The 27,758-nt window shown below is 41.9% G+C and overlaps 1 protein-coding gene and 1 long non-coding RNA gene across 4 annotated transcripts in view; one reads left to right on the plus strand and one right to left on the minus strand.

The window, feature by feature from the left end:
- The window catches only part of IQGAP2 (IQ motif containing GTPase activating protein 2), a 387,646-nt gene that overhangs the window by 13,853 nt on the left and 346,035 nt on the right, over positions 1 to 27,758 (minus strand). For all 3 annotated transcript variants that reach the window (XM_089694225.1, XM_089694224.1, XM_089694223.1), the window contains 6 exons: positions 26,346 to 26,430; positions 25,245 to 25,477; positions 23,157 to 23,289; positions 14,514 to 14,616; positions 14,108 to 14,249; positions 8,818 to 8,905 (listed from right to left, as the gene is read on the minus strand). In XM_089694225.1, coding sequence (XP_089550351.1) covers positions 8,818 to 8,905; positions 14,108 to 14,249; positions 14,514 to 14,616; positions 23,157 to 23,289; positions 25,245 to 25,477; positions 26,346 to 26,430 — 784 coding nt within the window. The remainder of the gene's footprint in view (positions 1 to 8,817; positions 8,906 to 14,107; positions 14,250 to 14,513; positions 14,617 to 23,156; positions 23,290 to 25,244; positions 25,478 to 26,345; positions 26,431 to 27,758) is intronic.
- Positions 21,088 to 27,758, plus strand: part of LOC149448825 (uncharacterized) — a 34,930-nt gene continuing 28,259 nt past the window's right edge. Inside the window, exon 1 of the long non-coding RNA XR_016315491.1 lies at positions 21,088 to 21,274. This is a non-coding gene — a long non-coding RNA (uncharacterized LOC149448825). The remainder of the gene's footprint in view (positions 21,275 to 27,758) is intronic.

The raw sequence follows: 27,758 nt of genomic DNA on the forward strand, positions 1-27,758 counted from the left end.
AGTGTGAAAGTGCCCTAAAGGCGACTTCCCAACTTCTGCCGGAACTAAATTGAGCCAGTCTGAATGCTCTTTGACATTCCGGAGAAGCATTATATTTTATCACTTAATACAAGGTCTCCTCTGGTCGAAGTGGAGAGGTGGGTGGATGTTGTTGTAGGAAGTTTCCCATACTGCTGTCAGACTTCAGTCTGCTATTTGCTAGTTACATTATTTAACAATCAAAATATGACAAAAGATTCCCAGAGTAGACCAGAAGTATTTCCATTTTAAGCACAGCTGTCTCTCACTGTGTGTGAGTAAATTGAAGCTTGAGCTACTGATCTCTGATATCAATGGAATTTTTACAAATGAAACAGGAAATGTGAAAGTGCAGACAGAAGATCTGGATGCAATGATAGGCAACGGGGGCATCTGTGACCAGGTAAATTATATCCACATAACAAAAATCGAAAAAGGCCACTAGAATCACCGGAATGCCCTCTTGCTCTATTCTAAATAAAAGCCAGGGCAGAAGCTTCAGAAGAGGGAAAGCGTATATCAGATAATAAAAATCCCACAGTACCACTAGAGCACCCATTGTCTCCACCCAAGGATTCTTGTCCTGTCCATGCACCTGGCCACCTTCAAGTTGAGCCTGGATGCCAGAAAATCCACATGGGGTATGTCCAATAGGAGACAGATTTGCTTAAAAATCTCCTGATAAAAAGGACTGCTCACTCTTATCTAGCCTTTGGCAACATATACAGTTAGGTCCATATATATATTTGGACACAGGCACAATTTAGTTTTTTTTCCAGGTATGTACCAAAACATATTCAAGCTATAGTTAAATAATGGATATGGGCTGAAAGTGCACACTCTCGGGTTTAATTTGAGGGTATGTACATCCAAAATGGAGGAAGGGCTTAGGAACTACAGCTCTTAAAGCGGAGATCCACCCAAAAGAGGAAGTTCTGTTTTAAGCCTTTGTCCCCCGCTCCCCATTAAGGATTGGCACCTTTGGGGAGCGGGTACCCAAATTTAACAGGTACCTGCTCCCACTTCTGCGATCGCCTAGGCCAGTGGTGGGCAACCTTTTTTTTCAACTGAGCCAAATCTCGCCAAAACCATGATTGAAATTTATTTTGAGAGCCATATTTTTAAAACTGAAAATACATCTCCCATATAGTAATTCATCCCCCATAGTAATTCATCCCCCATATAGTAATTCATCCCCCATAGTGTAATTCATCCCCCATAGTGTAATTCATCCCCCATAGTGTAATTCATCCCCCATAGTAATTCATCCCCCATATAGTAATTCATCCCCCATATAGTAATTCATCCTCCATATAGTAATTCATCCCCCATAGTAATTCATCCCCCATATAGTAATTCATCCCCCATAGCAATTCATCCCCCGTATAGTATTTCATCCCTCGTATAGTATTTCATCCCCCGTATAGTATTTCATCCCCCGTATAGTATTTCATCCCCCATATAGTATTTCATCCCCCATATAGTATTTCATCCCTCATATAGTATTTCATCCCCCATATAGTAATTCATCCCTCATATAGTATTTCATCCCTCATATAGTATTTCATCCCCCCATATAGTATTTCATCCCTCATATAGTATTTCATCCCCCCATATAGTATTTCATCCCTCATATAGTATTTCATCCCTCATATAGTAATTCATCCCTCATATAGTATTTCATCCCCCCATATAGTAATTCATCCCTCATATAGTATTTCATCCCCCCATATAGTATTTCATCCCCCCATATAGTATTTCATCCCTCATATAGTAATTCATCCCTCATATAGTATTTCATCCCCCCATATAGTATTTCATCCCCCCATATAGTATTTCATCCCCCCATATAGTAATTCATCCCTCATATAGTATTTCATCCCTCATATAGTATTTCATCCCTCATATAGTATTTCATCCCCCATATAGTATTTCATCCCCCCATATAGTATTTCATCCCCTCATATAGTATTTCATCCCTCATATAGTATTTCATCCCCCCATATAGTATTTCATCCCTCATACAGTAATTCATCCCTCATATAGTAATTCATCCCCCATATAGTATTTCATCCCTCATATAGTATTTCATCCCCCCATATAGTATTTCATCCCTCATATAGTAATTCATCCCCCCATATAGTATTTCATCCCCCCATATAGTATTTCATCCCCCCATATAGTATTTCATCCCTCATATAGTAATTCATCCCTGATATAGTAATTCATCCCTCATATAGTATTTCATCCCTCATATAGTATTTCATCCCCCTATATAGTATTTCATCCCCCCATATAGTATTTCATCCCTCATAAAGTAATTCATCCCTCATATAGTATTTCATCCCCCACAGTACTATTCCCCCCCCCCCCTTCTAGTAAGCCAAGTCCCCCGTGTCAATTCACTTACCTTTTGCGTTCCTCTCGCTGTCTTCCCGCGCCGTTCGGGTCTTCAGGGCGGACTGTGAGAGGAGCCTAGCTCCCCTCCCCTCACGTTCGGCACGCTGCCCCGCCTACACACATCCTGACAGCCACATCCGCAAGCCGGATTAAAAGGTCCGCGCGGACTTTTGGGGCTGCCAACCGAGAGGAGGCAGGGGAGCGGCCGACCGAGAGGAGGGAGGGGAGCAGGCGCCCGGCACACAGAAGAGCCGCATTAGACTGGGTAAAGAGCCGCATGTGGCTCGCGAGCCGCGGCTTGCCGACCACTGGCCTAGGCGATCGGAAGCAGAAGTTGTCCTACCCCCCTCTCTCCCCGTAGTCTTCTGGGACACATGACAGGTCCCAGAAGACTACAGGGCCATTCACAAAGCGCAGCACTTCTTGCCCATGCGCAATGGGCACCCGGCTGTGAAGCCACAAGCTGTCACAGCCGGGTGCCCACACTGAAGATGCCGGCAAGACAGCCAGTGAAACCAGCTGTGGTGAGGATACCGCTGGACCATGGGACAGGTAAGTGTCTGTGTTTTAATGTCAGCAGCTACAGTTTTTTCAGGTGGAACTCCGCTTTAAGAGTAGCCATCCCCCCTTTTTCAAAGGGTCCCAAAGTAATCAGACAATCGAATCAAAAGCTGTTTCATGGCCAGGTGTGGGCTACTCCATTATTTCTTCATTAATTAAGCAGGTAAAAGGTCTGGAGTTAATTCTAAGTGTGGTATTTGCATTTGGAATCTATTGCTGTGAACCTACATCATGCATTCAAAGGAGCTGTGCATGCAAGTGAAACAGGCCATTGTAAGGCTTCAAAAACAAAACAAACTAACCAGAGAGATAGCAGCAATATTAGAAGTGGCCAAATCAACAGTTTGGTGCATTCTGAGGAAAGAAGAACGCACTGGTGAGCTCAGCAACATAAAAAGACATGGACGGCCATGGAAGACAACAGTGGTGTATGATCACAGGATCCTCTCTATGGTAAAGAAAACCCATTCACAACATCCAAACAAGTGAAGGACACGCTCCAGGAGGTGGGCGTATCATTATCAAAGTCTACAATCAAAAGAAGACTTCAGGAGAGCAAATACAGAGGGTTCACCATAAGGTGCAAACCTTTCATAAGCCTGAAAAATAAAAAAAGCCAGGTTAGACTCTGCCAAAAAAAATATCTAAAAAAGCCAGATCAGTTCTGGAAAACTATTCTTTGGATGGATGAAACTAAGATTAATCTGTACCAGAATGATGGGAAGAAAAAAGTGTGGAGAAGGCTTGGAACAGCTCATAATCCAAAGCACACATCATCTGTAAAACATGGTAGAGGCAGTGTGATGGCATGGGCATGCATGGATTCCAGCGGTACTGGGTCATTGGTGTTTATTGATGATGTGACAGCTGGATGAATTCTGCAGTGTTTAGAGATATACTGTCAGCCCAGATTCAGCCAAATGCAGCAAAGTTGATTAGATGGCGCTTCACAGTACAGATGAACAATGATCCAAAACACACTGCAAAAGCAACCCAGGAGCTTTTGAAGGAAAAAAAGCGGAATATTCTGCAATGGCCGAGTCAATCATCTGACCTCAACCCAATTGAGCATGCATTTCACTTTCTGAAGGCAAACTTAAAAGGCAGAAAGACCCACAAACAAAGAACAACAAGCTTTCTGAAGACAGCTGCAGTTAGAGCCTGTCAAAGCATCATAAAGGATTTAACCCAGTCTTGTCACAGCCCCACTGCATGGAACAAAATACATTTTACATTGAGTTCTGCTTTAGGTTTGTGAGTACCAAACAGAGCTAAAAAGTATCTGTACAGGGACTCTCTCCATATGAGATATAAAGCCTTCTATTGCGGAGTTGGGCACCTAAAACCTCAAGAAGCCTCAAGATGGGAGTGAAGCAGGCAAGGTCAAGAAATTCACTAATAGAAACATCAGATAACCCACAGTTAATGCAAGAGGAAAAAAGTCATTGCTGCCTAGGTACCCAGTCTCCAGGGGACTAGCGATTCAAGGGTCTACTGGGCTCTGTGTGTGGTGCAACCTGCAGGCAATAGCTGGGTGCAAAAAAGGGCAGGTAACTGACAGAAATCTGGTCAACAAGCACGCCTTCTGTGAACACTGTGACCACCATGCGCAGTGCAGCAGGACAAAGAGCTATGAGTTGCTATCGGTGCCATACTCTAAAGACAAAAGGACTACCGCTCCATGGCTTCCTTCTTGCAACAAGGCAGTAGTGACATGTATTAAGGCAGAAAGTCCAAATCAAAGCTGGTGGCTGTGACTTCTGCTGTGATCCTAGCTGGTTTTGACCAGGGCTGGAGATACACATACTCCCTGGCACTGGAGAAGTAGGACAGAAAGACAAAGTGTCTACAAAAAAAAAAAAAAAGTCTGTGCACCAAATCCTAAAAGAGCCAATGCATCAAAATCTCCTGAAGAAAACAATTGGTTCCAACCAGAACAGGGGCCCAATTGGTCCAAAACGTGAATATGACAGGTCAGTTGCAGACATATTTGTCATCTACACTACACTCTTGTGGGCTTCTCTGCAAAATGCAGAGCTGTCACAGATGACGCCAGCATGTGCTCTTTTGTGAAACCAATGTGTAATCAATCCTTCTATGACTTTCAAACATTACTAAAGAGTGCAAAAATTGAATGAACACTAACTGAGTAAAGTGAACTGAATTTGGCTTATGTGTAACTATTTTAGAAGCATTACACCCTTTCCTGATATATTGTTGTATGCATGCACAGTAGCTACCTGGATCCCCTCCCTCCTAGATTGTAAGTTCCAAGGAGCAGGGCCCTCCTATCCCTCTTGTATTGAATTGTATTGTTGCTCTATTGTCTCCCTTTATATCGTAAAGCACTGAGCAAACTGTTGGCGCTATATAAATCCTGTATAATAATAATAATAAAAATATGAGCTTTTGCTACTAAAAACATACTCTACTTTTGTCATGGAACTGTCTGAAAAGCAAGCCTGCAGTATGGAATGGTGTCTCAAAGAGAATCTCAAGGAAAGCTTTAATGTTTATAAAATGCCACATTGATTAGGGACTTATTTTAGCCATACGACTACATAAATACTGTATGTCAACCATCTCCATCAGCTCTTCCCTCACAGCTATTACCTTTTGTACCACCTCCTCCTCCCTTTTAGACTAAGTTCTATGAGCAGAGTCCACCTAATCCTTCTCTATTGAACTGTAATGTAACTTTACGGTCTCCCTTTATAGTTTAAAGCGCTGCACAAACTGTTGGTGCTATCTAAATTCTGTAGAATAATATTAATTATACTTTTTTGAAAGCACAAATCTTTCTCTTTGCATGCCTAATTTATGCACATTCATTGCAGTAGCTGTATAAGAACAAGTAACATTTACAAGAGCACTAAGCTAGAGTGGAAGGTACAAGAACATACGGAGGCAATAGTTGTGGTCAAAGACTATTTTAAAGGCACCCCAATGTACTAAGGGAACCCACATACACTGTAGCACTCCGCAACGTGCAGTAATGCAATACCTTGTGTTATGGTACACTACGTTTCCAGAAATGGCACAAGTCTGTTTTTGTGGACATTTTAAAGTGTTGTCAACCCATTCATTTGAATGGGCTGCCTTAACACAAGGCAGCAGGACCTCAAAGGGTGAATGAGCCCTTGCAGAATTTTGAGGAGTGTCACAAGTCAGTCTGTATAGTACTAAGTTATGGTTATCTTAATCTGGTCAAATATGGACAGGGTCTCATTTTTGTCATTTCAGAATTAATGCTTTATTGGTGTAATTTTTTTGTTAATGTTTATATAGAGGCCTTTCTTACAAAATGTCTAGGGAACAAACTTTAAATCCCATCCATTAGGCTTGACTATTTTTTTTTTTACTTGCAGACACATTCAGAAAAAGCTAGTTGCCCAGCTGTGTCTTGCCTCAATACTTTCTGAGTTACTGAAATAGATCAAGGACACAGCCATTGAAGTCAATGGAAAGTCAGGATTTCTAATGCATAGGTATTATAGTAATTATGTACAGATTAGTTGAGCATTTATGACCATGAATCTTTATTCAAAACCAAAGGGCATAATGATCTGTATATCATTCATTATATAAACTTAGAACACACTTATTAAACACATTCACTATTCAGATCACTGTGATCAAAGACTTTCCTTGGAATCTTCAATAGCATTCAATTTCTGCAAGCAGCACTGTCAAAGGTTTACTGATTGCTTAAGGATGGCAAATGATGTGTAGACAAGTGTTTGTAACTAGATTTTCCTGACTGAATTAATATATCTCCTGAGTCTTTTAAAATTGGAAGCATAAAGACAGCTCTAGGTGATTGCTCATATTAGGTGAATAAAAGAACAATCTATTTCAGTACTAATGCTTTTGGAAGTTTTCTTTGTACAGTGGTCACTTATCAGGTATATAACTGCCATGCCACTTTAGGGTGATTTTCCTTCATGTCTTGTCTCAAGACACAACTGGAAGTGGGAGGAGAGATCCTCCAAAGGAAGAAAAGTCTTCTTACACAGCTGTCACTGAAACAAGAGTCACCAATAAAAGAGTTATCTTCTATTTCTGTTTCAGTGCCAACTAAAACATTTGGATTTTCTCTCATTATTGTGATTAATAGAATGGGTGAATGTCTGCAAGATACAACCAGCAAAAAAGACCCGACGGAGTTCTTTCACTTGGGCATACAGCCCTGGCCAAAAGTTTTGAGAAAGACACAAATATTAATTTACCTGCAAGGAAACACATGCAGTCATCATTGCTTTGCACAAAAAGGGAATCACAAGCAAGGATATTGCTGCTACTGAGATTGCACCTAAATCAACCATTTATCGAATCATTAAGATCCAGATCAAGGAGAGAGGTTCAGTTGTTGTGAAGAAGGCTTCAGGGCGCCCAAGAAAGTTCAGCAAGTGTCAGGACTGTCTCCTAAAGTTAATTCAGCTGCAGGATCGGGACACCACCAGTGCAGAGCTTGCTAAGGTGTGAGAGCATCTGCATGCACAGTAAGGCGAAGATTTTTGGAGGAGTGCCTGGTGTCAAGAAGGCCAACAAAGAAGCAACTTCTCTCCAGGAAAAACATCAGGGACAGATTGATATTCTGCAAAAGGTACAAGGACGACTACGGAAAACTTGGGTAAAGTCATTTTCTCAGATGAATCCCCTTTCTGATTGTTTGGGGCATCCAAACATAACCTTGTCTGGAGACGAAAAGGTGAGTGCTACCGCCAGTACCGTGTCATGCCAACAGTAAAGCATCCTGAGACCATTTATGTGTGGGGTTGCTTCTCAGCCAAGGGAGTGGACTCACTCACAGTTTTGCCTAAGAACACAGCCATGAATAAAGAATGGCACAAAAACATCTTCCAAGAGCAACTTCTCCCAATCACCCAAGAACAGTTTGGTGATGAACAATGCCTTTTCCAGCATGACGGAGCACCTTGCCATAAGGCAAAAGTGATCACTAAGTGGCTTGGAGAACAAAACATTGAAATTTTGGGTCCATGGCCAGGAAACTCCCCAGACTGTCATCCCATTGAGAACATGTGGTCAACCTTCAATAGGCGGGTGAACAACAAACCCCCCCCCCCACAAAATCTGACAAACTCCAAGCATTGATTATGCAAGAATGGGCTGCCATCAGTCAGGAAGTGGCCCAAAAGTTGATTGACAGCATGCAAGGGCGAATTACAGAGGTCTTGAAAAAGAAGGGGCAACACTGCAAATGTTGACTCTGCATAAACCTAATGTAATTGTCAATAAAAGCCTTTGACACTTATGAAATGCTATGTACAGTATGTATACTTCAGTATACCATAGTAACATATGACAAAAAGATCTAAAAACACTGAAGCCGCAGACTTGTGAAAATTTATATTTGTGTCATTCTCAAAACATATGGCCAGGGCTGTACTATAGCGTACACCTGTGCAAGGACTGTTTGCCGACAAGGGGATGCACAGGTTTTCCATGCATCCCTGTGCAGGCAGTCCCACTCATGTTAATTGAAACACCATCGGTGCTCAAAATTTGACAGCTGTGCGAGTGTGGGGGCACAGCCCTAAGCATGGACAGTGTGCATTCGGGGCCTTGCGACCATATCCACATGGCTGTCAAATTGGGAGCAGTGGCCGTGTCGCTGTAGCGGCTGGGTCCCAATTGAACTGAATGGGAAATCTGCACTGGGATGCATGAAACACCTGTGCAAGCAAATGTGGCCCCTTGTCCTATGACTTGACAGGTTCATTATACATTTGATGAGAGGCCACTTTTCCAGTGTAAATCTACATGATTGTGTTAATATGTAATTTTTCAGGTGTTCTCCGCTTACTGCAGACTTACCTGTGGCAAAGAAGCTGGTGTTTCTAAAATCTCTAAGAGTTTTTCTCCAGGCTGTGTGCGGATTACATCAACTATCAACTTCTTCGTCCTGTAAGGAAACATAATGAGAAATAAAATGGGCAGGTCTTAATTTATCTCGGCCATAAAGCAAAGCATCAAGGTTGTGGCATGTGTACAGTTCCTTCTAGGCTGCAATATGTTTAGGTGGGCAGTGAGGGGGCAATAAAACCATGGCTCAAGCATATGTTTTGTTTTTTTTTTAAACGGTGTAGTTCATTGAGTATTTTTTTAAATAACAGTACATAACAGTAATAAAATAACTGTACTTGCACAATGGAAGGACATAAAGGATAACAGAAGTTCCGAGACACAACTTCTGTAGGCTGACAGATATAGCAGCTGATCACATTACAAGGTCTAAACAACCAACAGCATACGGAAATGGTAAAATAGTTCCTATGACGTTATTCCATACAATAAGCCATTAAGCTAACAGATAACGAATTCACCCTTAACATCTCTGTGGACAGATACATAAGAGGGTAGGAAGTTGTACACAGTTAAAAAGGCTAAATGTAACAAACATTAAAACAGGGGAGAGAGAAGAGAAGGAACGGAGGGAAGGGGAAAAGAGAATAGGAGAAGAAAGAAGGGAGGGAGGGTAGGGGAGGAGTAAGGAAAAAGCAGATTGAAATCTAAGAGTGTCAACTCTCAAGCTCTAATCCAAGAGTTCCACACCTCGTTGAATTATTGAGGACAGTTGCAGCCTATGTAGGTAAGTTTGTACAATGGAAGGACATCGTTAAAGTGCGCCATTGGGATATTGAAGGGGATCTGACACCTTCCATTCCTGCGCATATTTTTACTGCTCCCTGACCACCCGTGTTAAAGCGGCCTTCTTAGATGGTAGAGACCAGTGCCACACTACTTATCAGATATTGTCAGCTTAAGAATCACCAACTTAATGCAGGTCTTTTTTAGGCTCCATTTTGTTTCTAAATTATTCTTCTTTTCAGTTTCCCTGTTTTGTATTGAATTAATCAGATCAGGGTTGCTTTTGATTAAACAGGCAATCTTCTTGCATTCATTTGTTTTAAATAAATGTATAAAAACATGCCTATAAATGCACATTCTTACATGAGCTTAACTTGGACAGCAGTTGGCGCACTGAAAAATTCAGGCAGGGATTTTTTTTTTCCTGATGCCAAAGGAAACACAAAGTCATTTATGGATATGGAAGATGAGGAAACATGTTCCTACACATGACATCACTAATAGTTAATAATTTAGCATAGAAAAACATCTTCGCAGTTGTAAAGTTTTATTTCATTTTGGCAAGCATTTTTTAGACTATCAAGATACCAACCTAAATGTAATGTAAACCAAAGGACTAATGAACCGAACATCCAGTTGTCTTACAAAAAACCCCAGAAAATCTTGTTAACACTGGTTTTTATGCAGCATAAAGAATGCTAAGTAATTCAATGTATATTTTTCAGCAGATTAACCATTTTAACAGTAAGTTTAATAAATGGCTACAATAAATTACAGCCAAAACAAGTACCGTATTTTCCGGCGTATAAGACGACCCCCTACTTTTCCTGTTAAAATATAGGGTTTGAGCTATACTCACCGTATAAGACTACCCCTCTTCCAACGCACACCAAATAAAAATGAAAAAACATCAGATTTGATTTCAATATGGTATGCTATTTCAGTATGGTATTCCAATGATGGGGTGCTATTCCTCCCACTGACACCAATGATGGGGCGCTATTCCTCCCACTGATACCAATGATGAGGCACTACTCCTCCCACTGACACCAATGATGGGGCACTATTCCTCCCACTGACGCCAATGATGGGGCACTATTCCTCCCACTGACGCCAATGATGGGGCACTATTCCTCTCACTGACACCAATGATGGTGCCCCATCATTAGTGTCAGTGTGTGAGGAATAGTGTCCCATCATTAGTGTCAGTGGGAGGAATAGTGCCCCATCATTGGAGTCAGTGGGAGGAATAGCACCCCATCATTGGTGTCAGTGGGAGGAATAGCGCCCCATCATTGGTGTCAGTGGGAGGAATAGCGCCCCATCATTGGTGTCAGTGGGAGGAATAGCGCCCCATCATTGGTGTCAGTGGGAGGAATAGCGCCCCATCATTGGTGTCAGTGGGAGGAATAGCACCCCTTCATTGGTATCAGTGGCAGGAATTGCGCCCCATCATTGGTGTCAGTGGAAGGAATTGCGCCCCATCATTGGTGTCAGTGGGAGGAATAGCACCCCATCATTGGTATCAGTGGGGAGAATAGTGCCCCATCATTGGTATCAGTGGGGAGAATAGTGCCCCATCATTGGTATCAGTGGGGAGAATAGTGCCCCATCATTGGTGTCAGTGGGGGGAATAGTGCCCCATCATTGGTATCAGTGGGAGGAATAGTGCCCCATCATTGGTGTCAGTGGGGAGGAGGAATAGTGTCCCATCGTTGGTGTCAGTGGGGAGGAGGAATAGTGCCCCATCGTTGGTGTCAGTGGGGGAGGAATAGTGCCCCATCATTGGTATCAGTGGGGAGAATAGTGCCCCATCGTTGGTGTCAGTGGGGAGGAAGAATAGTGCCCCATCGTTGGTGTCAGTGGGGGAGGAATAGTGCCCCATCATTGGTATCAGTGGGGAGAATAGTGCCCCATCATTGGTGTCAGTGGGGAGGAGGAATAGTGCCCCATCGTTGGTGTTAGTGGGGGAGGAACAGTGCCCCATTGTTGGTGTCAGTGGGGAGGAGGACTAGTACCCCATTGTTGGTGTCAGTGGGGGAGGAACAGTGCCTCTTCGTTGGTGTCAGTGGGGGAGAGGAGCGGCTGCTCCTTCTCTCAGTTCGGCCGCTCGATTTTCGCGGGGCCGCTCAGCTCCGCCTCCTCGCCGGTGATTGGTCGCCTGTGTGCCTTTCCAGTGCAGGCGCCCAATCACCGGTGAGGAGGCGGAGCCGAGCGGCCGCGCGACCATCGAGCGGCCGATCTGAAAGAAGGAGCAGCCGCGCTTCCTGGACCGGATCGTCGTGGGACCGGGACCGGAGCCAGGTAAGGTACAGCAGCCCCCTGCCCGCCCCTGTACTTAGTGTCCGTTGGAGGAGGAGGGGGGGCGGCGCCACGCCGGCCCTCGAAAAAGTGCCGCCCTGACACCGGCTCGCCGTATACCGGCGTATAAGACGACCCCCGACTTTTCAGAAGATTTTCATGGGTTGAAAAGTCGTCTTATACGCCGGAAAATACGGTAGGCACAAAAACAATAATGGTTGATGGCACAAACAAGTATAGTACCAAGCTATAAAAGACATTGATGGCAATTAGACAGACTGAGGAAACAGTACACAGCATTTAATACCATAGTGAAAGTAAACTCCGAATGGAGCAGTGAAATACACTTGTGTCATTAACACATAAAACATGGAAAAAGGGATTCACCAATTAAATAAGTATGTGGGCAATCAGTTGAGGAAAAGGAAGAGAAAAGGGAAAATATGGGGGGTGGGTAAGAGGGGGTGTGCGTGAAAAGGGGGGAGGGTGGACCTGGCTAGGGGAAAATACAGGGAGAGGAAGGGGGGGGGGGGGTGAAGAGAGTGGGCCAGGAAGGGTAGACTGATGCTACCTAGAATAGAGTGACCCCACAAAAAGAACATCGGTGGTTTATAGCGTTAGGTCTCTAGCTTTAATCCAATATCTTTTGCCATTTTTTAGGGCAGTTACGGCCAAGATATGCGAGTTTATTTAAAGGTAACACTCAGTTAACTAGACATTGCCACTGCTGTATCGTAGGGGGAGCAGGTAGCAAAAATAAACAAATTGATTTATCCCAGTTCATTCTAAAGCCAGAGAAATGCCCAAACATATCAATCAGTTCCAGTGCTGCAGTCAAGGATAGAGAGGCGTCCCTAAGATATAGCAAAGTATCGTCCACATAAAGCAAAACCTTCTCTTCCAAGGGGCCCACAGTTATCCCTCTGATGCTCTCCGAGGTCCTCAGCAAAAATAGGCTCAGGGATGATGGGAAGCTTTGCTGGGTACCACGATGTCAACTAAATTCTTGGGAGAGTTGCTCTCCAATATGTATCTGGGTTAAGATCAGCATAAAGAATTTGCAGCCAAGAAAGAAACCGAAAACCAAACCCAAATTGCCTCCAAACCTCCCACAGATAGGGCCATTCCATGGAATCAATAGGACTCCTCTGCGTCCAACCAGGCGATTACCCCAGTAGGGCACGTAGATGCAGAGGAGGCCAGCACAGTATATAGCCTACGAAGATTTATATGGTTTGGTATTGTCCCTCATATGAGCCTTAAAGGCATCCCCATACTACTTGTGGGCTCGAAGACCCATGGTTAATTGGCCAGTAGGCCTGTGCCACCTCAGCAGGCAGTGGTGCTACTTTTTTTTATCATGTATTAGACATAGGAAAAGCGGCTAGTAGTAAAGACAGTTTATGTAAGTGGGAGAAGTGCACTGGCGGGGGAAAGTAAACTCCCAAGATCACCAAATCAAGAGACTCAATAGTTGCATGTAGAAGAATGTGGTTACCCTCAGGGTCTAATTTAAGATCAAGCAGGGAAAACAGCGGAGATTTCCGGACCAAAATGCTGACTCCTCTAGCATAGGATGAATATGTGGCATTATAGTAATGACCACCCATGTTTTTTTAAGGGTAAGTACTTTACTACCCACCAAGTGGGTTTCTCGGAGGATACATATATGAGGATTGTATTTTTTAAGGTATGTAAAAACCAAGGAATGTTTAATCCTGGCATTAAGCCCTCAAACGTTCCAAGAGACTATGGTAAGTGAAGCCATAAGATCTCAATGTGGGAATATCGCCAAAACTAATCCACCAAACAGCCATTGGACCCATAAAGGCAAGTCTTTGCCCATTGCATACAAACTAATGCAATGATGCAGTAAATTCTCCACATTGTGCCATCACAACAAACAAAACAAACATAGAAAGGAAACTTATTACCAACTAAACCCCCCTTCATCCCTCCCCGCACCCACCCAAAAACCTGGAAATGCTTAAACCCCCAAACATAAAACAGGTAGAACAGCCATGGGGATCGCAAAGAGTAGTGTGTTCAGAGCAGTCAATCTTCAATCTAGAGCTAGTCCTAGACACAAGCGGTGTGTGCATAGAAATAGGAATTACCGGGTCTCTCAGAGCCACAGCTCTAAAGGGCACAAACTTCAAGCTCTATAAACTGTATAGAAACCATAAAGGATCACGTCCCTGGATATAATACATACTTGATCATCAGGCTTTTCATGTCTTGATCCCCACCGTCTTTTAAATCAAACTTGCTTGTCAGAGTAAGGGAAATTTCGGTTTTGGCCAGTTGACTAAGTGCATTCTCCTTATTAGGATCATGAGAATCAACTGCACCCTCACCTGTTGGAAATCATAGGTGTAAATTATTACTACATTAGTATACGGTATATTGAGTGTGTGTAAATATACAGTATTATAAAGCAAAGTGTCCCTGACTATTAGTGATACAGAATTTGTCTTTACAGTTAAGCTTAACAATAAGACCTTGACTTTATCTCACAGACCTCAGAAACACAGAAGAGGAAATGATATGACAAACACTTGGCTATCAGGTCACAGTGACATGAACATACTACAGAGCACAGGAAAAAGAAAATGTCTCACCAAGAAAAGACTCCACATCTGGGACTGATCCAAGGTCCTCCAACAACTCATGTAGAACGTCATTGTGGTCCGGTGATATGGCATCCTGATGTTCCAAAAGTAGCTACAGTAACAGAAATGTCATGGAAAAGATGTAAAAATGCTATAACAACTTTAAAAATGAAAAGTTAAAAAGATCTAGCCTCAGATATATATGACTGTGGTAGGGACAGCAGACTGTAAGCACCATCAGTGGGAGGAACTGATATAGAGTTGCTCATGTAAAATATGTTGGTGTGATGAGAATAGCCTTAAAATACAAATACAAGGTTGATTCTTCTGAATAAAAATGTGCAGTATTGCTGCATATCTTCCCCCAAAGATTTCAACTGTATGTTCTCCTAGATCATTTCTGTTGTGTGCTTGTGTGTTGTGATCTTTTATTTTTACTTCTATAGTAAATTTTGTTGCTTTTGTGTCATTTGCAAAATGTACCAGTCTTTGCTGCATACCATCAGTTTCAGATTCAAACACCTATCCACAGGACTGGTAGAGCAACACGGAGGGGAGAGCCTGACAATCACACAGAAACACTACTTGGCAATAAATTCCAATGTGCATAACCTGGTATTTTGGGATAAAATGGAAAATACTTCTAGACTTTTAAGTTTCGTTTTTAAAATATCACCCTTTTTTTAATTAATTTACATTTTGGTCAACATGGCTACAGATATCATGGCCATGGTTTTATGCATATAATCTTAAAAAGCCTTGTCGTCATCAGCCTTAAAAATGCATGTAAAGGCACAGAAAAACAAATATTTTAATTGTTTACCATAAATAATTTTTTATTTACCTACAATGTGCCTATGAAATTGCTAGAAAATTTGATCACTTTAAGAAATCAGTTCCTTAGCACAGCCCTCTCCCTCCTCGTACGTCATAGCCCTCTCCTTTTTTGGAGTGCCTAATTATTTGGATGTCTACACAAGCTTTACAGGTAAATAACAATAAAAAAACAATGAATACACATATAATTTTATGGGAACATTTTGTTAAAAATAGTCTGGTGACAGGGAACTTATAACAAGTGAGTTTTGACATAGGCATTGTCTTCCTGATGAGTACTTAAGCTGTGTTTTTACAATGCTCTGCTATCTGCACAAAGGCACCCCATTCTATAACTGCAGTAGATTCTGTTGGTATCCCAGTAAAAGAAGAAAAATATGAACACACCCTCTGGCCACAAGTAACCCCTTGCTGTCAACACCCTATAAGAGGGTGTTAATGTGGTGGTCAGGACTGAAGGTTTCTTTTACCTTCATGCATAGAAGTGTGGAGCTTCCCCCACAGCCCCCTTAATAATTACCCGAGCCCGATCCAGCAACATACACAAGAGCAGTGGCTCTACTGCGTCTCTCCCTCCTCATTGGCTGAGACACAGCAACGGGAGCCATTGTCAATCACAGCCAGTGACACTCTGTCTTATGGACACACAGAGGTGGCTCAGGAGTGAGCACACATGAATGCCCCTAGAACAAGCTGCTTGCTCTAGGGGCACTCGTGTGCTCGTTTACGAGCAGCCTGTGTGTGTCCATAAGACATAATCACAGTCAGTGACAAGGGAGTGGGAGGTGGGGCACGCATGAGTACTACCATAGCAAGCAGCTTGCTATGGGGGCACTCAGCACGGGGGAAGAGCCAGGAGCGCCGGAGGAGGAGACCTTGAGAAGAGGAGGATCAGGGCTGCTCTGTTCAAAACCATTGCACAAAGCAGGTAAGTATAACATGTTGGTTATTTTTTTCAAAAAACCCGAACCTTTAGTATCACTTTAAATACCATGCTATAGCCAATAAATGACTATAGTGCGGCTCTCCAGTTCTGGGAGGACATCCCTGGACATCCTCCAATGTGCGTGTCCCCTGGGAGTGCTCTGTGGACACTGTGTGCCTTGAATACAGCAGATCACAGATCGGGGTAAAGGGCCAATTACAGTTGCCCTTTACCATCTGATCAGCTGTGTCACAGTGTAAACAGATTAAATTCCGTTGCCAGTTTTCAGCTTTCCTTTCCTCACACAGAGACAGCATGTGATAAAGCAGAGCCGATCTATGAGAGGCACAGCAAGTATAGTTTTTACACTGATAAACAGAGCCCTGATCATCAGGCAGTCTCATCAGTGCAGCCTCATCAGGGCCCGTCAGTGCAGCGCATATCAGTGAAGAACAATTACATTTTTGCAAAATTGTATAACCAAAATTAAGAAAAATGTTTTTTTTCATTTTGTCTTTTTTTTTTTTTGTTTTTAGCAAAAATAAAAAACCTAGTAGTGATTAATTACCAAAAAAAAGCACTGTTTCTAAATAATTTAATTTAACTACAGTGTTGCACTGAAATCTGAAAATTGGCCTGAACAGGAGGGGGTTGCAAGTGTCCGGTATTGGTTAATGCCAAGAAGCGAAGATAGGCTTCCTGCTCATGTGATGTGGTTGATTGTCACAAGATTGAGAGTTCCCAATCTAAAACAATGACCAGAAGCTGTCCTCGACAGCTCTGACACAGAATGGTGATTTCTAATGGACGCATGTGTGGCGGCTGGGCGACCCACCTGTCCTGCTGCTGCATATCTGCATACAGCCAGCGCAAACAAGCTAAGTTGGCTACACAAAGATTTGTCTTGTTCAGCCCACCAGGCTGAATAAGAAAATACATCAAATACTGCATTCTGTCTAATTAGCAGGGATGGAGGAATCTCCTCTTACTATTGTTATTCGGATGGCCCCTGCTCTGTTAGATTACCCCAGCAGTGATGGCAGTCGATTAGCTGCAGTCTCGTTTTTGCTGACTTTTTTTCCTCAGGGTTCCTTCAGGTTCCTAATCAATGTTTATCGAGCTAGGTGGAGTCCGTAGAGGCACAAAAGTCATGGGAATCAACTGAAAATTGAGCCGCATATAACCAGATTAGGTATGTCAACAAGGCTGTGCCTGATCAGAGTATATATGAAAGCATAGGTGGTGCCGAGGGAAAGAATGAAGGAAACAATATTACATTGTCATTTATTTGCTACGGTGGTTTTGACTTTTTCACAATTGCTGAAGGTTTACATTACATTTTCTATGAATAAAATAAGAGAAAAATATAAGCTAATAGATATGGCTGTCTCATTTCATATTATTTTCCCTTACACCTTTTAAATATACTTTGTAAGTTTTATCCATCCTTTTTATAACAAATAAGTATATAAAATAAGCAGTATAAAACAATACACAGCTCTGGCTGCTAATGGGAAGAAGGCTATGCCTAAAAAAAACTTTGGATTGGGTTTCATAGTTGAATTCTGGGAATGTAATCTTTAAACTGTATTATCTGTGAATTATATCTATTATTGTGTTAGACTTTAATTATCCCAGACAAATGGAGCAATTACTGCACGCATACCTAGGCCTAACAAAATAAGTCTAACATGGCTACTGTATTTCCTGAATTTAAAAGTAGATTATGTTATTTACAAGTTTCTATATAAATAGTAATAAGATATTTTGTGATAATGTGTTTCGAAGAATATTACTTTTACATTTGTGCCGAGCATCTGACTAATCTACAAGCCAGGAGCAGCACACAGATGCACTCTACAAAGTCAGCTCTTTTGTAGCACCACCTAAAGGTCTTATGTGGTATTGCAGGTATTTTTCATGTAACATAAGGCTCCATGCACACTGGGCTATGTTAAGTCACGTCAAAAACGCAATTTTTTTTCATTTTTGCATTAGCATTCAGCAGCGTTTTTCCGCATTTTTTTTTTTTTAAAGTCCAAAAATGCCAGTTTGCGGCGGCTTACTGCGTTTTTCAGCATTAGAGCATGTTTACAGCTAAAAAAACTCCTCTAGAGGCCCCGGGGGTTTTTCCAGCCAAAAAACGTTGATTACAGTCTATGTGTGCATGGACACATAGGATAACATGCTGGGGGGTTTACTGGCTGTAGAAAAAAACGTCAAAAGCCAAAAATTGCAGCAGTAAAAACATCCCATGTGCATGAGGACTACGTGAACAACAAAAGATAGCTTAAAGTTATTGTAAAGCTTTATGTTTTTTTCATTAAAATAACAAACATGTTATACTCAACTGCTTTGGTTTTGCACATAGCAGCTCCGTTCCTTCTCTTTTGGGGTCCCTCACCACCGCTCCTGGCTCCCCCTCCCCCGGTTCCCCCAAAGGAAGCCGATTCCTATGGGGGCACCTGTGTGTGTTCGATCATGAGCCTCGCTTTGTCTATTGGCACAGAGAGCGGGACTCAGCTCCACCCCCTGCTCTCTGCTCAGAGATGGCTCCTGCTGCTCACAGCCAAGCCTGTGAGAGTGGGGAAGAGCAGCTGCAAATATGCACTGCGCTGGATCCAGTTCAGGCTCAGGTAAGTATTTGGTGGGGAGGCACTAAAACAACACATTCAGTTTAAAATAGAAATTAAAAGGCAAAACATTTATTTCTCACAAATGGCCGGTAAAATGGATGTGCTAAGCATGTGTGATTGTTAGTCGTGTTGGTGGTTCTGTTCCAAACTTACTTTGCCATTGTTGAACTTCACACACATTTACAAAATTTACAATACCATTCTCTCCTGACGATCAAATGATGACATCAACAATGGTGTGACTACTGACATCTTTAGGGGAAACATAATACTACTCATTGTTGCCATAATTCAATTCAGGTTTTAAAAAAGGGCCTAGATAACAACTGTTCAAGTGTTTATACATTTTTGGGCCCCTATGTATATCTATCTATAAGGGCTTAGAGAGGTGGGGAGTATAGAAACAGCAGTAGGCTAATTTTTCCAGTGAATGGCTGTGCGCGGAGGTGTACCAGCAAAAGTCTGACCACTGGCGGATAGGCAAGCTGTTCTCCCACCACAGCCAGAAAACTGACCACTCTGAGATGGATGAACTCTCATGCCTAGTGTGGTCTGTTTGAAACAGGAAAGCAGGATCACCAGGTACTACACAAAAAGAAAGCCAATACAAAGGGAACAGGATACTGTTTAATACAAGTACATGGTACAACAGACACATACAGTATCAGGAATATGATATCTAGGGGTAAGTGGCTAAGTGTGTCTTTTTGTTTCCTCAAATAATGTGCTACAGAATACAACGACGCAAAACATATCACTGCACAATATGTTAATATATATTCACCTTCAGCTGCTGATATTTTAAACATCATATTCCTCAACAGCTACAAAGGTTACAAATTCATTTTGTGAGCACTAAATGCCTTTGCAAACCCAGGCATTGCCTTCCAAAAGCAGAAGAAACATCATGACTGTGCTGCATATGACCTGTGCAGAGAGCAGAGCTGTAGGAAGGACCCAGCAGGCCCACCAACTACAGGCTGCCTGCAGAAAACTACAATAGGGGCGGAGACAAGACCAGTCATCCTGCACAAGGAAAGATCACAAATGACCAGTCTTTTTTACTGGACATTCCTGCACACAGGCAAAATCTCATGTGGAATTACTATACAGATCTGGACGAAACACACAAAGCACACCAAGATTATCCCACAGTTTAGCTTTAGGACATACAGGAACTCAGGGCTATTAGCTCTAGGCACTTATGTGTTCGATTCTCAACAGGGACAACACTCAAATGGAGTTATATGTTCTCCCTATGCTGGCATGGATGTTCTCCTCCCATGGTCCAACCAGTAGGTTTACCAGTGTCTCACCAAGCTAACTCTACACTTTGTGGTTTTAGGTCTGTGTTAAACTATAATTGCCTTTGTAAGCACACAATGATGTAATGGTTCTATGGACTCTTTAGAGGGAACTGTCATTTCCTGGTTTTGCACAAATATGGGAAGCTGCTTGTGAATAAAGAAAGTTATATGGCAAAACAAACAGGATTTCAAGACCAGTCCTATGTATGAGATCAAATTCATTTAAATATATTGCTGTAAAAAAAAAAAAAAAAAAAGGCCGGTACTGCAAGCTTTTAACATCTGTTTTGAATACATATTACTTGTGGATGCCATGGGATGTATTACTAAGTGCCGGAGCAGCCATGCAATGCTTCAGTGCAGGTCACATCCAAGACTGGAATGAAGACCAATAAAAAGCCTATGTGTGATACGGAATGAAGACATATGTTGTGACCTGGATCCTACAGTTTAAAACAATAAATACTGTTACAGAAGCCAATTACATGTCGTCAGCAGTCAGTGACCTTCAATATGTACAGAAATGTGTGTGGGTGCAGTTCTGATATTACAGAAAGGATACAAACAAGGAAAGACAATTATAGCAGAACTACAAAAAAAAAAAAAGAAAAAAAAAAGGAAAACAATGTGAGCAGGCAGGCTCTTGAAAGAAGGAGAAAAAAGGAGAAAGAGGGAGGGGGGAGGGTGGAGGGGGGAGGGGGGAGGAGGGAGGAGGGAGGAGGGAGGAGGAGGAGGAGGAAGAAAGAAGAAGAAGAAGAAGAGGAAGAAAGAAGAAGAAGAAGAAGAAGAAGGAAGAAGAAGGAAGAAGAAAGAAGAAGAAGAAGGAAGAAGAAAGAAGAAGAAGAAGAAGAATTCTATAGTGATCTGTAATACTCACCTCTGTTCCAGCATTGTGACTGGTAGAAACCTTGCTGGGTGCGGACATGTTGTCCATGGGTTTCTTCCACATGTTGGTTTTCACCTGTCTTAACTGGCACATGTGAGCCATTCATTTCAGCACTACTGTAGTGTGCTGAGAATGAACGCTGAGCTGCACCTGTTCTTTAGAAGATTGCCGTCAGGCAGGTAAGTGTTTTATTGAAGAAGAAACACAGTAAATCCCTTCTGCAAAGAAGAGTCTGCCTACTGGCAAATGTTTAAAAGTAGCTTTAGTTCTGATCCAACAGACTGAATGAAAGTAAACAGCAGGACGTTTCAACTACATACTCAATAACATGTTATGTTAAAGTGGTTGTAAACCCTTACATATATCCACTGAAGTGACTCTCCTCAGGTGATACACAGAAAAAAAAAAATGTCTCCTACATAAGTTGTACCTGTTTATCTGCAGAATTCTCTCCTTTAAATCCATTTAACCACTTGCCCTCCAGAGGATTTACCCCCCCTTCCTGACCAGGCCATTTTTTGCATTACGGCGCTGCGCTACTTTAACTGACAATTGTGCGGTCATGCAACGCTGCACCCAAATGACATTTCCATTTGTTTTCCCATATATAGAGCTTTCTTTTGGTGGCATTTGATTGCCTGTGTGTTTTTTATTTTTTGAGCTATAAAAAAAAAAAAAGTCCAACAATTTTGAGAAAAAAAACAATATTTTTGACTTTTTGCTATTATCCAGTAAAAAAAAAAAAAATTCATCATAAATTTAGGCCAAAATGTATTCTGCTACATATCTATGCTAAAAAAAAATCCCAATACATGTAAATTACTTGGTTTACGTGAAAGTTATAGCGTCTACAAATGGCAGCAATCAGCGACTTATAGCGGGACTAAAATGGGCATTCTGACACTGGGGAGGAATTGACTTGGTGTCACTGACATCCCCAGTGACACCAATACAGTGATCAGTACTAATAAAAAGCACTGATACTGTACTAATGGCATTGGGCAGGAAGGGGTTAACATGAGGGGCGATCAAAGGGTTAACTGTGTGCCTTTTACATAGTGTGCTGTGTTAGTGCTTCACTTTAAGTACACTGCTTTAAGTACACTGCTTTGTATGGCTGTATGGCAGGAGCTAACAGGGAGGAGAACTGTATTGTTTACAAACAGTTCTCCCCCCCCCCCCCCCCGTCGGAGATGCTCAGCCATCCCCGGGCATCAGTGAGTAATTACCAGCTGGGACCCAGTGATTGACAGCCGAGGCAGCGAATATACTTGTTTTTGCGCACCCGTGCCACCCTGTAGCAGTACTTCTGCTGTAGGGCACACGGGAAGTGGTTGAAGTGCACAATATTTACAGCTTGTCTAAGCTTCCAGAAAGCAGGGGGTAGGGAGCTAATATTACACTCTGCAGAGCTCAATGAGGGGAGCTGACAGCTAATTGGAGGAAAGGGACACACACCCTCCAGGAACAGGAACAGAGCTGAGGCTGTCAATCACATGCTGTGTGCTGGAGTGCCCTCCCCTGTCACTTTTTTACCTCTTGGTGTCAGGAAAACCTTTTAGAAGTGACTTATGCAGATAGCAGAGGAATGAAACAGCAGACAGAAATAACACTTAGTACTCTGGATTGAGACAAATACACACTATAGAGGGAAATGCTTTGTTCGTATTTTATGTTTGAGGTTTACAACCACTTTAAATCAAAAGAAAATAGGGTCTTCAGAGGAAATCAATGCAATGCAAACTTCATGCACATAGTTTTCTTGGTAGAAACAGAAAGCAGGCTACAGGACAACAGTGCAAGTCATTGCACTACTATGCTAAACTTGAGACCAACAACTACCGTAGCTGACAAGGATTGAACATTTTTGTCAGGTCCTGTTTTAGCTATTATCAAGACCAATTAGGTAAATATCATTTTCCGTTGTATGTTGTCCTTCCAAGAACTCTTTATGTTAAAACACAAACCTACTTGTAGGGGTGAAGCGGTTTCCTAAATTTGTCAGTTATGCTATCCACACACACAGATGTGCATATACCAGGAATCCTTATGTCTACTTACTGAATGGGTATTGATGATCTCTTCTATTGAGATGTATATGATAGGCTTGCTTAGCGTCACCAAGTCCGAATACTCATCGATATTGAATTTTTCCTCTGGTTCTGGAACTTCACAAGCAGCTTGAAAGAATTTTCTAAAAGAAAAATTCATAAAAATTACAGTGTTTATTGTCATATGAAAATCATACATCACACAGAAACAAAAAATGACCATGCTATCGATGTTTCTTGTATCTTTATGCGTAAACCTGAACTTCAGCCTTACCTTCCTGCCTTGCAGTTTTATAGGCTCTGTACTGAAATTGGTTTCTCTGATTTTATTCTTGCAGCGTGCATTAGAAGCTGCAGTAAGTCAGACAGAATCTAATTATTTCCTGGCTGGAAAACATCCAACATAATTTCTGCTAGGCTAACTGTTCCTGGCCCACCCTTTTTCATTCACTGGATTTATTTCCTTCAATCATAGAGGCTGAGCATCACATGCAGGCAGTAATACAGCTTCCTGTGTTCAGGACACTAAGTACACCACCCTGCTTTTCCCTCCCACCAGCCATAATCTGGGAGCATTGCATAGAGAAGCACAAATCCCTCCTAGCGAATACATCACTGGGTTTAAAATAGGGTATGTAATAAGACAATATAGTACCAAAAAGTTATGTTGGGTGGGTTGCCCTGTGTGGATATATTTAACCAGTCAGATCTCAATAACAGCAGAATCCACAGTCAATGACACATGCTGGGTTATGTACCTATCTGCTCCCCCTGCTAACTTACTTTGCCTCTCTGGGATGTCACATGGCCAAATGCTGAGAGCGGCAAAGGAAATCTATGTTGGAAGATATGTCCCAAAAAACCATGTCCTTTAGGAAAACATTTTTGCCATGCCCATCAATCATGGCACACTATTAGGGATGCACCGAAATTTCCGTGGCTGAAACGTTTTGGCCGAGAACATCCCTTTCGGCCGTAATGAAAAAAAAGCACCGATACAGGTGCCAAAAAAACCCAGCCCCTCGATAGTTCAGCCTTACCTGAGAAACATCGATCCCGGAGCTGAGCATAGAGATGAGTGAAGGAAAGATGGCCACCTCTATGCCTTTGGAGGACCGGAGAGATGTCACTTCCCGTTCCAGCCATTTTTTTTTTTTAAAGCTAGATCAATGCTTTTTTTTGATCCAATGCTTTACATTGCAGAGGAGAGATATTGGGTCTTATTGACTCCATATCTCTCAATAAAGAGGACCTGTCACTAATTATTTCTATCACAAGGGATGCATGTATTTCTTGTGATAGAATAAAAGTGATTACATTTTTTTTTAAAGGAACAGTGCATAAAAAAAAATAAATACATTTTTAAAAGAAGTTTAAAGTGCCACCGTCCTCGCACAGTAGTAGTGAACGCATATGGTAGGCCATGCTCACATATGTAAATGGTGTTCAAACCACACATGCGAGGTATCGCCATGAATGTCGGAGCAAGAGCAATGATTCTTGCACTAGACCTCCTCTGTAACTTTACACTGCTAACCTGTAGAAATTTTTAAAGCATCACCCATTGAGATTTTTAAGTATCGCAGTTTCACGCCATTCCATGAGCGTGCGCAATTTTAACGTGTGATATGTTGGGTATCTATTTACCCACTGTAACATCCTCTTTCATATTTTACAAAAAAAGTGGGGTATATATATATATTTCTTTTTAAAATATATATTCATTTTTAAAAACTGCATTTCGGTTTTTGGCGAAGTGCATTTTGAATTTTTGTTTTCGTCACCAGAATTTTCATTTCGGTGCACCACTACACACTACACTTACTTAAGCCTACAGAAATTGGCCTCTAGCATGAATAAACCGGTTCGTTAAGAGTATCCTCCCAGACCAAAGGTTCCCAAGGTTCTGCCTGTTGTATATTTTTAAGAGATACAGATCACTAGTGATTACATAAGCAGCATTTTTCTAAAAAGTTTAAGCACAGAAAATGGCGTCACTCAATTTCATGCAATCTGCACCTTGCTGACAATATGGTTTCATAAGGAAAATATTATTTGTTTTTCTAAACAGAGTATAATACCAAGAAAACATATGAACCTGAACTTCTGGTAGGTCTGAGACAGGTAGTTGTTCATGGAAGACAGGTGAGCATTTTCTCCATCAAACAGCTTATTAGAAGCAGCATGCTGAAGCACTTTGGCCACAGAACCAAGGTTCCTTCTCTGGTCTGGATGAATCTGACCACCAGCGGTCATGTCAATTATGTCAAATCCATCTGGGGCCACTATAGCAGGGTTCATGTACCGGTAGTAAAGGAGGTTGCCGACAATCTAGGGGAAAAAGAACATCAACATAGGATAAGAATGTAAAAATAATGTCTAGCCAACATGGTGGTTCCATGATTGCTTTGCAGTGCTATTGGCCTGGAGAACCAAACTTGTTTAAGTTCTATTTTGGCTGGATTTTATTTTTGAATTTTGTTCATGTTGGAGGTGTCTATGCCAAAATGTACCACTGCAGTACCAAACTTGTCACTGTCTTTCCTTAGCGAGTCCTATTCAGAGGGAGCAACAATACAAAACAATGCTTTGCTTAATAGAAGAGTGCTTTTTAAACATCTCGTGTACCCCTTAGGCCTCATTCACATAGAGTGTACAAAAGCGCACACCTGTGGAGGGCCGTGTTTATCCACACAGGGATGCACAGGTGATCTGTGTATCCCCGTGCACTTGATCCTATGAATGTCAATTGGGCTGCAGGGGCACAGCCGCTGCTCCCAATTTGACATCCCTGTAGGTGTGTGTCCCTGAATGTACACTGTGTAGGAGGAGAGGGCACAGTGAGCAGGGGAATGCCTCTCATCAGTCTGCTGCTGCTCTTCCACTGCCCAGTCAGCAGGTAAGGGGTAAAGAGAAGACACCATTGTAATTCTTAAATATAAATGGTACCATACACATGTGTGGCAATGCTATGAATATTTTGAGAATGGATAGACAAAAATACAAACCCTTGGCAGTTTCCTTTTATATTCAACATCTTGGCATTTAGCGATTTGTCTAGAGGTAAACTTTATTGGAAGCAACACATTTAGGGTTGGAATCCCTTCAATCAATCAGCCTAGTAATATATATTTTTTACATCACTGTAATATTCATATTACAGTATATACTGACTGATAAAACCAGTAAACATACTCACTTTTAATAGTTCATCTTCTGTTGCATCTGGGAATTTTTCATGTAAAGAATTCTTCAGAACCTTGGCCACATACCTCATTCCGTAACTTAAGAAAGAAAATTAAATCTGTTTAGTAGCTATCTTTATATATCAAGTTATTTGAGCTACAGAGTCCCAGAACACTTCTGAGCAGCACCAACTGTTCAGAGATGCACTATTATAATACAGGCACTGTAAAATCTTTTCTGCAGGTTTATCCACAAATTTCTGTAGTATTAGCACAAGGAAAAACTAAGCTTGAGGAATCAAAGGCTGCATTGTTTAATAGGAGATTATAGGATGGGGGGCAGTCTGGTGACATTCTCTCTAAATGCATTGGGAAAACAGGGGTCTGCCTAGGTTTATGTTCAAAAAGTGCTAAGGATCAGATTTGTGTATTTTTGTGTTTACAATATTAGATGTTTTTGCACAATCAATTGCATTTATGGCTATGTTTTGGGGGCCATGGGATTGTGCAAAGTGCAAGTCTACTTTTAAGTGGATATTAGGTTTTCTACTTAGCCTTCATTACATGTGGTGTATGACATCTGTGCAGTACATTCCACAAAGTAATAATCACAGCAGTAAATCGGGGATTAAGTGGTGGTGAAAGCCTGAGGTGACTAGTCATACAGTAAATTATAGTACATAAACAAAAACAAAACACTACCAGCACTGCTATTAGAATCATTACACATATATGCTTAGAATTTCATGTAAAAATATAGTATGTTTTCTGTTTTTATGTAGTGTAACTATAAAAGTAAACTGCTCATATCAAAATCTGCTGGCATAGTTGTCATCTCACAGATACAGTCAGGGTGCCCATGTGGACCTGTGTCCACAGCCAAGGTGCCTACAATGGGCATGTGATCATCAGAACTAGACCACACAGCAATGAAAAAAGGTGGCCTAGTCTGATGATTCACATTTTTTTTATATAATGTGGAATGCCTGGTGCGTGTGTGTCACTTACCTGGAGAAGAGATGGCACCGGGATGCAGTATGGGAAGAGAACAAGCTGTCAGAGGCAGTGTGATGCTTTCAAGCCATGTTCTGCTGGGAAACCTTGGGCCCTGCCATTCATGTGGATGTTACTTGACACGTACCACCTACCTAAACATTGTTGCTGACCAAGTACACCCCTTCATGGAAACTATATTCCCTGATTGAATTGGCCTCTTTCAGCAGAATAATGCACCCTGCCACACTGCAAAAATGGTTCAAGAATGGTTTGCGGAACACAAAAACCAGTTTGAGGTGTTACTTTGACCTCAAAATTCGCCAGATCCTACTGAGCATCTGTGGGAAGTACTGGAAAAACAAGTCCAATCTATGGAGGCCCCACCTCGCAACTTACAGGACCTAAAGGATCTGCTACTGACGGCTTGGTTC

This window comes from Staurois parvus, unplaced genomic scaffold (genome assembly GCF_062004578.1).
Source record: "Staurois parvus isolate SC_StPar_1 unplaced genomic scaffold, SC_StPar_1.0 ptg000656l, whole genome shotgun sequence".
NCBI lineage: Eukaryota > Metazoa > Chordata > Amphibia > Anura > Ranidae > Staurois > Staurois parvus.